This window comes from Rhinopithecus roxellana, chromosome 15 (genome assembly GCF_007565055.1).
Source record: "Rhinopithecus roxellana isolate Shanxi Qingling chromosome 15, ASM756505v1, whole genome shotgun sequence".
In the NCBI taxonomy this organism is placed as follows: domain Eukaryota; kingdom Metazoa; phylum Chordata; class Mammalia; order Primates; family Cercopithecidae; genus Rhinopithecus; species Rhinopithecus roxellana.
Genome location: NC_044563.1, coordinates 59342568 through 59354883, shown reverse-complemented (window position 1 = coordinate 59354883; position 12316 = coordinate 59342568). Strand labels below are relative to the sequence as shown.

The window sequence follows — 12316 nt, the reverse complement described above, 5'->3', positions numbered from 1 at the left end:
TGGGTCAATCTAACAAACACATAAAGCCAGTATTGCAAAATATAATAGTTGAATCTAGATGTTAGGAAATATATGTTTATTCTTCATATTTTCTGTATGTTTGAATATTTTCAGTAAAAAACAAAAGCGATCAGTCAAGAGGTCTGCTAACATAGCATGAATACAGTGAAACCTCACAGTAACAGACCCAGAGGTAATGTAAATTTGGAAATAATGTGATTAGAAATATATATATGAAATATATATGTGTGTATATATATGATCTTATATATATATGATCTTTTATATATATATATATATAAGATCACACATATATATATATATAGTCTTGCTCTGTTGCCCAAGCTGGAGTGCAGTGGCCCAGTCATGGCTCACTGCAGACCAACTTTCCAGGATCAAGCCTCTGCCTCCCAAGTAGCTGAGACTATAGGCACGTGTTACCATACTCAGCTAATTTCTTTTCATTTTTAATAGAGATGAGGTCTCATCTGTTGCCCAGGCTGCTCTCAAACTCCTGAGCTCAAGAGATCTTCCCACCTCAGTCTCCCAAAGTGATGGAATTAGAGGCATGAACCACCGCACCCGGCCTAAACATTTTGTTTTAATATCAGGGTCATTCTTGTCATTAACTTTGCAGTAATGAGGTCTCACATTTTATATAACCAGTGCTCTCTCTTTTGTATAGGTATTTATAATAAATAAAGTATCGAATGAAAGAGAAAAACCAATGCAAATGACATACAGGCAGAAGAAAGGAAAAGGGTATATGCAGAAACCATTATTGTTAATTCCTTTGAAGACTCTTATGGTCCAGTCTATCCAAAAATTTTATTATGATAATCCTGTAAGTACTACCCCAATAAATATGCCCTCATATTTGCTGGCTAATTTTACTTAGGTTATTTTTTGTATCTGATAAGTGGAAACCAAGTGAGAGATTATTTTATGCTAACAGTAAAATTAATTAAATACTACAGATATTCCAAATTGAGAAAACGGATCTGCTGTCATGGTTTCAGCATACTATATTCAACATTCTTGATAAGAAAACTATCTTTGAGAATGTAGACTTAAATACTTGCATTAGAAAAGGTGAGACATTGTGGTATGAGAATTTCACTTCATATTTTTAGTTTGAAACTAACAAACACAGTCTAGTTTGGCATACTATGGAAATAATAGGTCATTTGGCCTAAATGAAGACTCTGTGTGCCTGATACCTACTGCTGCTACTACTGGGGATGGTGGGAGGTTTTGTGGAGTTAGGGTACCAGTCGGTGACACCACACATGGAGTCTGGAAATGGAAAATACATGAAATACCCTTCAGAAAACCTCTGAGACTTGTCTCAAAATAATTACTCCTGTTCCACCAAGGCTCTGAAAAACTGGCTTCATCTAGAGTGTGGAGAAACAAACAACAGGAATAACTCTTCTACCACATGCCAGTGTTTCTTAAGAGTAGGTGGGTGAGGGCTTGCCAACACTACTTGGCCAGCACCCTAAGATAGTAGTTTAGACACGACCCTGAATTCTAAGAGAAAAATGACTATTCATTGTACACCCTGCCCTCCTCACTATGGAGGCTGTCAATTAGACTGTGAACAGGAATGAAGTGGAGGTGGGGTTACTGGGGTTTCTCCAGCCTAGGCAGATGGCAAGCCTGTTCTGATTCAGATCACTTCCATGGGGCTGTGCCAAAAACATACCCATATTCTCTATGATTATCTACACTGCCTCTCGCTTCACGCCACAACCAGTGAAGTACTTCCTCAAAACTTCTAGAGTTCTAAGGGGGTGCTAGAAAACCACTAGTTTAGATTAACCCTAAACCAGTGCAGGGATTCCTTGTATTGGGTCCCTGAAAGATGCTTGCCCACAATTTTCTTACATACTTACAGGGCTACACTATGTCTCAGGGGTGCTTATTCTGTCTTTGGGAAGATCTGACTACTAGAAAGTATTTCCTAATACTAAACTCACATCTACTTCTTTCCTACCTTCACCTTTTGGTCCAAGTTCTACCACTTGAAGTTACATGGCATAAGTCTGTGCTATCCCCTTTTCTCTGACTAATCAAATACTATTCATCTGCCAGTATTCATCTTAAGTCTTCTTCTGTATTACACCCAAAACAATCCCTCCCAGAGTGATTTCTGTGTCCTCTGGGTTCTTCAACTACACTTAATGCACCACTCCTCGGCACTTATGCTTTACCATCTTAGTTATTTTTGGCATTTGTTATGCCTTTCTAACAAGAACATAATCTTTTGATGGCTGGATGGTGTCAGTCTTTTATAAATGTCTACCTCCATACCCCTTCATCATGTTGCTGCTGAGTAGATAGTGTGTGCACGGGTCCTCCATGAACTGGCCCTAACCACAACAAGTTTACTTATTTTCTATCACATTTCCTCACAAAAATCCTCCACTCTAATCATATCCAGCTACCAAATTACACCCTGTGTCTTCCTCATTTGCTAATACTTTCTTGTTTCCTATCCCAACCTCTCCCCATCTAGAGCAGGGAGTATTAGCCTCAGGCATATGAACTCTAAACACTGTACACAAAATGTATATTTTTGTATGTGGGAGAGAATGTTTCACAGCTTTCATACAACTCTCAAAGGTCCCATGACTCCACAAAAAATTAAAATCCACTATTACAAATTTTTTCCCATCTTTGCTTAACCAATCTTCCCTATTCTTAAAAGCCCAGCTCATGTCCCTGGATCCAGGGAACCTTCCATATGGGGGAGATTTCCTAAGCTCTGAATATATATGTATGAATATATATGTATATATATCTCCATATATATCGATATACAAGGAGATAGATATATCTAAATTGATATATATATCTAAATTGATACACATACATTGATTTTTCTACCATTAATCCCTGTGGTTTATTATGTACCTTGCAGAAATTTTAAAATTAGTATCTTCATTGTAACTTAAATCTTTTGTATTTAATGTTTCATGACTGTAAACTTTACAGCATCGTTTTGTTATATGTACTGCCTTCCACAGAGCAGGTACTTAACAAATACTACTGTGGATGGCCGGGTGTGGTGGCTCACGCCTGCAATCCTAGCACTTTAGGAGGCCGAGGCAGGTGGATCACGAGGTCAGGAGATAGAGACCATCCTGGCTAACATGGTGAAACTCCGTCTCTACTAAAAAGATACAAAAAAAAATTAGCTGGGCGTGGTGGCAGGCGCCTGTAGTCCCAGCTACTTGGGAGGCTGAGGCAGGAGAATGGCATGAACCTGGGAGGCGGAGCTTGCAGTAAGCTGAGATTGCGCCACTGTACCTCTAGCCTGGGCAGCAGAGCGAGACTCCGTCTCAAAAAAAAAAAAAAATCCTACTGTGGACACGAATGAAGTCGGTGAATCACCTTCATCTCAGTGTGTATAGAAACTCAATTTTTTTTTTTTTTTTTTTTTTGAGACGGAGTCTCGCTCTGCCGCCCAGGCTGGAGTGCAGTGGCCGGGTCTCAGTTCACTGCAAGCTCCGCCTCCTGGGTTTACACCATTCTCCTGCCTCAGCCTCCCAAGCAGCTGGGACTACAGGCGCCCGCCACGTCGCCCGGCTAGAGAAACTCAATTTTAAAGGTGCATATCACAGTTGCGACAGTGTCATTAGACCTGGGCAAAATGCCACAATTAGCTGCCACCTTACCTCTGCTTTACGAATATTTTCTCTAGCTTCATCTATTTTCTGTTCCAGCTCTGCTCGGCTTTGTTCTGATACAGCAGGTCCATGACACTCCAGATCATCTAGAACCTATTAAAAAAAATGGGACAATAATGATGACTGCTTTTTACTTTTTATCTTCCTTAAGTGATTAGAGTATTTACATAATTCAAAAGGCTTTAGTGACTAGTAGTCATAATTTTTTTCATTTATTTATTTTTTGAACATTTTGAAATAATTATAGACTTACTAGTAACAAACTTACTACAGAGAGTCCCTTCAGTGGGGAAGCCAGGACCAGCCACTATCTGACTGACACCACATGAGAGACCCCAAGGGAAACTGCTAAGCTGAGACCACCCAATACTCAGGTTAGTCAGAGATAATGTAAAAACCCTCTTGTTCTACGGCATTAAGTTTGAGGTGGTTTGTTAAGCAACATTACATAAGTGGAACATTGAATCTGAGATGCCTGTGAGATAGCAAAAAGATGTCAAAACAGGAAAGAGGTTATATGGATACACAGTAGTAGCTAGGCCCAATGTTGAAGATAATAATTTATGAGTTGGTGGTAAAGTAAAACCATGGAAGTGACTGAGAATGCCTATATGAGGATAAAGAATAAAAAAACAAGATAGCCAAACAATCTGAGAAAATGAATATTTAATTGTGGGATGGAGAAAAAGGAACCTATGAAAAAATCTAGGAATAGCCAGAAAGGCAGAAGGAAAGCCAGGACAATGTTGAATCGTGGATGACTAGAGAAGATAACATTTTAAGACAAAGGGAGTTGTCAATTGTGACAAAATTGTTGACAGATTAAGAAAAATGAGAAATCAAACTGTCCTTTTTTTTTTTTTTTTTTGAGACGGAGTCTGGCTCTGTCTCCCAGGCTGGAGTGCAGTGGCCGGATCTCAGCTCACTGCAAGCTCCGCCTCCCAGGTTTACGCCATTCTCCTGCCTCAGCCTCCCGAGTAGCTGGGACTACAGGCGCCCGCCACCTCGCCCGGCTAGTTTTTTGTATTTTCAGTAGAGACGGGGTTTCACCGTGTTAGCCAGGATGGTCTCGATCTCCTGACCTCGTGATCCGCCCGTCTCAGCCTCCCAAAGTGCTGGGATTACAGGCTTGAGCCACCGCGCCCGGCTAAACTGTCCATTTTGAAGTTAGCAACACAGATATCATTGGTGATTTTGGTAAGCTTAGACTATGAAGTGATACAGGGGGAAGGAAAGGAAAGGAAAGCTCAAATGTAATGGGCTAAAAAGTAAGTGGGAGGTGAGATTCTATAGATAATAAGCATAGGCAATTCTTTTAAGAAGTAGGATGTGAGGCCAGGCGCGGTGGCTGAAGCCTGTAATCCCAGCACTTTGGGAGGCCGAGACGGGCGGATCACGAGGTCAGGAGATCGAGACCACCCTGGCTAACATGGTGAAACCCCGTCTCTACTAAAAAATACAAAAAACTAGCCGGGCGAGGTGGCGGGCGCCTGTAGTCCCAGCTACTCGGGAGGCTGAGGCAGGAGAATGGCGTAAACCTGGGAGGCGGAGCTTGCAGTGAGCTGAGATCCGGCCACTGCACTCCAGGCTGGGCGACAGAGCGAGACTCCGTCTCCAAAAAAAAAAAAAGAAGTAGGATGTGAAAGCAAAGAATGAGAAGGATATAGGTATCAATAAATGAAATTGAGAAAAAAAGTACTATACTCAAAATAATTTATTTGTGCTTAGAGTTTAGTCTTTGAGATATATTTTCTCCCTTCCTCCTTCCCTTCTTCTTTCCCGTCCTCCTTCCCTTTCTTTTCTTTTCTTTAAAGACAGTGTCTTGCTCTGTCACCCAGGCTGGAGTGCAGTGGCATGATCTTACCTCAATGTAACCTCCACCTCCCGGGCTCAAGCAATTCTCCCCAACTTTAGCCTCCTGAATAGGTGGGAAGATAGGTGTGCGCCATCATGCCCGACTAATTTTTGAATTTTTTGTAGAGACTGGGTTTTTTGCCATGTTGCTCAGGCTGGTCTCAAACTTCTGGCTCAAGCAATCGACCTGCCTCAGCCTCCCAAAGTTCTAGGATTACAGGTATGACCCACTGCGCCCAGCCAAACATATATTTTCATGAAACCTATAATTGTGTCTTTAAAAAATATGTCTTGAGGGATGAAAACCTGTATTAATTCAACATATGTCTCTTCCCCTGCCCATAACCCACTATCACAGCTTTTCTTTGGCAATTTTATGGTAAACAGGTGAATTAATGTATTGCTGATGGAGGGCTTAAGGAAATTCTAACATGAGTAGATAGCTGACAGCACACTGCTGAGTGTTGAGAAAGTACAGAAAAAACACATACAATGCTTGAGCAAAGGAGTTTGAGACCAGTCTGGGAAACATAGCAAGACCCTATCTCTACAAAAAACCTAAAAAAAATTAGCCAGGCATGGTGGTGTGTGCCTGTGGTCCCAGCTACTTGGGAGGCTGAAGTGGGAGGATTGTTTCAATCCAGGAGGTTGAAGCTGCAGTAAGCCATGTTCACACCACTGCCCTTCAACCTGGGTGACAGAGCAAGCCTCTTGTCTCAAACAAAACAAAACAAAACAACACATATAGGATATTTTTCACATTAATAAAACTCAGCTCCTTAAACTGTTTGACATTTGGCTTAAGGTGAATGTAACCAGGACCTTCTCGTATACTTACCCGTTGTTGATGAACAATGTTTTTATGCTCACGTGCCACACGTGTGGCCCATTTTCGAGCTTCCTTATTTAGACTGTGCTCCTCTGTGGTCCCAGTTTCTGATTCTAATTGTCGGCTCTACAACACAAGACAGAACAGAGATAAAAATATTGCTATCCTTATTGCAACCACCACTGCTTTGTAGATGGATCAGAAGGCCTTCACTTAATCAGCACTCAAAACATAAGGCACACTCCACTACTGCTGGAAACAATGTCTTATCGTCACAGAAAGTTACCAGAAGAGTAAGATGAGTATAAAACCATTAAAGACCATAAACCTTTTGTCTTACAGTGCTGAACACAAAAGCATCATCTCTAATACTGCAGACTTATCTTTTTGGGTGTGACGGACTTATCTTTCCGAGTGAGAAGGAAGCTAGCTAAGGTAAGCAAAGAAGAAAATGTATTCATGCCAACCTACTATGGTGATAAAATCATTGCATAAATAAAAATGGAAACAACTTAATAGTTTCAATGTGAGTAAAGAATCATTAAAAATAAGTAAGAACAAAACAATACAATAACAGCAACACAATCTTGCACCCCTCCCGCTGCCCCAAGGCAGATGGAACTCATTAGAGGTCCATCATCAACTTGCCACCAAACCTTAAAAGTCAGCTTTTGCCCTTTCTCCAGGCTTCATATGAAATATAAGGGTGCTAGATCAAATGATCACCAAGGGTTTCTTCTAGCTGTATGCTATGATTCTGATTTACAAAGAACAAACCACAAAATCTAAATAAAAATATTAATAGCTAACTCCTATTGTGCAAGGTACTATGGAAAGTGATTCATATAACTTTTTTTATAAACAACCTAATGACGTGGGTCCCACACCATTTTATAGAAAAGAAAACAAAGGCTCAGAGAGGTTAATTTTTCCTGGATGTCCTAGATATTAAATGTTACAACCTTAATTGTCTGATTACAGAATCAGAGCCATTAAACACAAAACTATTTTAATTCTCTCTAAATTCTTGGTTTTTTTTTTTGTTTTTTTTTTTGAGACGGAGTCTCGCTCTGTCGCCCAGGCTGGAGTACAGTGGCTGGATCTCAGCTCACTGCAAGCTCTGCCTCCCGGGTTTACGCCATTCTCCTGCCTCAGCCTCCCGAGTAGCTGGGACTACAGGCGCCCGCCACCTCGCCCGCCTAGTTTTTTGTATTTTTTAGTAGAGACAGGGGTTTCACCGTGTTAGCCAGGATGGTCTCGATCTCCTGACCTCGTGATCCGCCCGTCTCGGCCTCCCAAAGTGCTGGGATTACAGGCTTGAGCCACCGCGCCCGGCCAATTCTCTCTAAATTCTTAAAGACCCCTGAAAAACAAAATTGAGATAATTAGGAATTTATTTTAAAAAATATGAATCACCCAAAGAGGCTTTTCATATAGAAAGAAGCAAAATTGTAGAATGAAAAGAATTTTAGAAATTCTGATCATGGCTCACTGCAGCGTTGACCTCTGGGATCAAGTGACTCGCCCACTTCAGCCTCCTGAGTAGCTGGAACTACAGGTGTGTGCCACCATACCCAGCTAATATTTTTTTTTCTTCTAGAGATAAGGTCTTTCTATGTTGCCCAGGCTTGTCTTGAACTCCTTGGCTCAAGTAATCCTCCCACCCTGGCCTTCTAAAGTGCTGAAATGCCAGGGATGAGCCACTACACCTGGCCTAGTAATTCTTTTGCAAGGTCTCATAGCTCAAAATTGATAGAGTAAGTAGAAATTGATAAACTGGATTTTAAAAATTAATATTTTTGTTGGGGGAATTGTGATGGGGCAGAGTTTAAAAATTTTTGTTCTATACAGATATTTCAGCTAAAGCTAGATTGTAACAATGACAAATGAATTGAAATAGAGCAAAATAATCAAAATTCAAACCTAACCATCTTTACATTCACATTTTATATTCTAATGGGAATGAACTTTATTATTATATTTTGCTTTGCAAATGAATCTGGGCATTCAAATTTACATCTGTTCTCAAAGTCAGGAACATTAAAATGTTAACTCTGGACATAGATACAAATGAAATATACAAAAGTCAGAGGAATGTGATCTGTAAAAGTAGAAAGATAAATTCTGAAGAGTCCAAGAATAGGTTTTTGAGTCAGATAGACTTAGTTCGAATCCACTGTATGCCATTTTATGGTACGACTAGCTTTATGATCTCAGGCATGTTAATTACCTGAGTTGTAGCTACATCTGAAAACTAGTGAAAATGTCACCTATCTCCATAGGGTTGGTAGGTTATAATGAAGTCAGTATTTTAAACATTCTGGTATAGTATCCCACATAATTATCTTAGGCATCCAGTAATGGTAACTGTTAATGTTAAAGGCCCCATTGAAAATTACTTGAAACAAAAATTTTCTCATTACTGTTCATAAGAAAATCCAGATAATTCCTAAGTTCTTAATAGCGTAAACAATGAATCCAAAACAAAGATTGAAGATATATTGAAAGACTAAGGCAGATCTCAAAGAGAATGAATTTGTAGGGAGTAGCTGGATGAGAAAGGAGGCAACTGATAGAGATATTTAATTTTTATTACTGAGCAGTATTTTAGGAATAGGTAAAGGGGTTTAAATTGTGTGCTGGCTGCAGATGGGCCATAACCCAATTTGCCTTACAGAATTTATACCTTCTTATTGAGTATTCACTGCGCTCAAGATAGAGCTTTTCCCTTATTTTTTATGTGTTTACTAAGACTTGGGAGTCCAAAGATCAGGACAGATAACTAATGCCACTGATTGGAAGATGTGACTTTGAGATCCTTTGGGTAGGGAATGACACAAAACTAAAATTCAAATTAATTTATCCTTTTCATGAATTCTGAAATCAAGCCATGGAATACATGTGGAAGCTCCTGAGACAGAGGTCTTGACAACTGAGAATTTCATACAAGGCGAATACAGCCCAGGGTATTAAACAATACACAGAGAAATGTTCCAATACCACCTTCACTATCAAAGATAAATATAAATCAGGATCTAGTATAGATAATTATGTTTTTGTTTGTTTTGTTTTTTGAGATGGAGTCTCACTCTGTTGGCCAGGCTGGAGTGCAGTGGCATGATCTCAGCTCAGTGCAACCTCCACCTCCCAGGTTCAAGTTGGGAGGCCGAGGCGGGTGGATCACAAGGTCAAGAGATCGAGACTATCCTGGTCAACATGGTGAAACCCTGTCTCTACTAAAAATACAAAAAATTAGCTGGGTGTGGTGGCACGTGCCTGTAGTCTCAGCTTGGATTACAGGTGTGAGCCACCGTGCGTGGCCGATAATTTTTTTAAGACAGTGGTATTAGCAGTGGTTGATTCTAACAAAGAAACTATAAAGACTGCTTCTTTTTAAAACGCTGGCAAATTTATTTTATCTTTAGTTTTTATTTTTTGAGACAGAGTCTCACTCTGTCACCCAGGCTGGAGTGCAGTGGCACGATCTTAGCTCACTGCAACCTCTGCCTCTCGGGTTCAAGAGATTCTTGTTCCTCAGCCTCTGGAGTAACTGGGATTACAGGCATGTACCACCATGCCCAGCTAATTGTTTGTATTTTTAGTAGGGATGGGGTTTCGCTATGTTGGCCAGGCTGGTCTTGAACTCCTGTCCTCAAGTGATCCACCTGTCCTTGGCCTCCCAAAGTGCTGGGATTACAGGCATGAGCCACCACGCCTGGCCTAGTTCATTCTTGTAACATTTTTCCTTTCTTTGGAAGACAGGGTCTCACTCTATTGCCCAGGCTGGAGTGCAGTGGTGCAATCATGGCTCGCTGCAGCCTTGACCTCCTGAGCTCAAGCAATCCTCCCACCTCAGCATCCCAAGTAGTTGAGACCATAGCATATGCCATTACACTCAGATAATTTTTTTGATTTTTAGTAGAGAAGAGATCTCACTATGTTACCTAGGCCGTCTCAAACTCCTGGCCTCAAATGATCCTCCTACTTTGACCTCCCAAAGTGCTGGGATTATAGGCATAAGCCACCATGCCCAGTCCAACATTTTTCCTGTATTTGATACAAAAATTAGCCAGGCGTGTGGCGCCAGAGGGTTGCAGTGAGCTGAGATCATGGCACTGCACTCCAGCCTGGGCTACAGAGGGAGACTCTGTCTCTAAATAAATAAATAAATAAATAAATAAATAAATTTTTAAAATCTCTAGTCCCTTTAGAATAAAATATTAAAGTCTTTTCAACAGTCATAAAGTTGTTAAATAACTTTAAGGAACTAAATTAAGGAAATCAGCATTCCAATATTCTTCATATATTAGTCTTTAAGTCATCTTAACTATTTTGTCCTTAGATACTCTCTCAAGATATGATTTTGGTTTACTTTAAGGTTAATACAAACGCATAGAAGGCTCAGATATCTGAGTGGAGTGAGCAGGGCAAGAAAAGCTGACTTCACAGAAGAAAACAGTAATTGTTTTTTAACTCTGTAACTAAAATATAACCATTTCAAGGAGAGAAAAAGAGATGGTCATGTATGATGAATGAAAATCACTAACATAGTAAAATACTAGCATTCCAACTCATTTCAAAAAAAGATAGTGTTGGGGTTGTTAGGCCAATGGCATAACATGCTAATTAACCCTCATTCAGGGAATTTGTACTAGTTACATTTTTCAGTTTACTGAGAGACAAGAAATATATCGGGGCTGGGCACAGTAGCTCACACTTACAATCCCAAGGCTCTGGTAGGCCAAGGGCAGAAAAACTGCTTGAGGCCAGGAGTTTGACACCAGCCTGGGCAACATAGCTAGACCCCAGCTCTTAAAAAAAAAAATTAGCACATACCTGTAGTCCTATCAATGGGAGGCTGAGGCAGAAGGACTGTTTGAGCCCAGGAGATCAAGGCTGCCAGGAGCTATGATTGTGCCCTCCAGCCTGGTGACAGAGCTTCTCAAAAAATATATATTAATATATTGAGTTAAATATTGGATCTATCTTATTCTTTATGAAGTATATTAATATATGGTTAATTATTTCAATAAAGTTATTAATTATTTGTTCTCAAAAGGACTTCTTCAAGTAAAAAGCATCTGGATCTCTGTAGGTTATTGTATTCCAACAACATGTTTGTACAGGTTCACAATCTCACAATTCTGAAATTCAAAATGCTCTGAAAAAGAGTAAGTATTTTTTGGTAAGTTTGGAGCCAAAACTCACTTGAGCCAAAATGTGATTTGAACTAATAGGAGGTTATTTATAGTTTTTTTCTTTCATATGTACATATATGAATGAAAATATTCATACGTTTCACTGCAAAAATGTTTGATCACAGGGTGCTTCCCCATACAATGCTCAGGATTTTATGCAATGTATGGTATATGGGTCACTTTTCTAAAATTTGGAAAATTCTGAGTTTTGAAATATATTTGGCCCAAGGCTTTTGGTAAGAGACTGTAGACTTCTAAGTCACATATTTCAAATATGCCACACACCTTGAAGAGGAGTGGAACACTGCCTCTTAAGAGACATAATTTAATTTATTCTGACTATGCTAGGATAGCAGAACCTTCACTTGGAAAGAAGTGGGAACTCATCTAGATAATTGTTGAGTGTGCCTGGTCTCTCAGGAAAGTACGCTGGAGAAGAACTGGTGTGGACTGAGCCTTGGGACAATTCTAGAAAACTCTGGACACCTGGGGAAAAGGAATATACCCATTAAGGCTGGGGTGAAGAAATGATGAGAACTCTGAAAGGAGCTATACTTTTGTCTTGGGTTAGAGTATCAAAGGCAAACCTTAGCAAAAAATATGTCCCTGAGTAATGACATAAAAGTAAAACAAAAATGGCAATAAAAACATTGTGTCTAACACTTTCGAGAACACACCTACAGGCATGGTTAGATGAACAGCCTTATGAAGAGTATGCCTTTATTTTGGTAGCTCTTACA

At 40.0% G+C, this 12316-nt stretch overlaps 1 protein-coding gene across 1 annotated transcript in view; it reads right to left on the bottom strand.

Moving 5' to 3' along the window:
* FCHSD2 (FCH and double SH3 domains 2) overlaps window positions 1-12316 on the bottom strand; it is a 323208-nt gene that overhangs the window by 46709 nt on the left and 264183 nt on the right. The window contains exons 11-12 of the mRNA XM_010366863.2: window positions 6388-6504; window positions 3684-3788 (exon numbers count right to left, since the gene is read on the bottom strand). Of these exons, the coding sequence (XP_010365165.2) occupies window positions 3684-3788; window positions 6388-6504 (222 nt within the window). The remainder of the gene's footprint in view (window positions 1-3683; window positions 3789-6387; window positions 6505-12316) is intronic.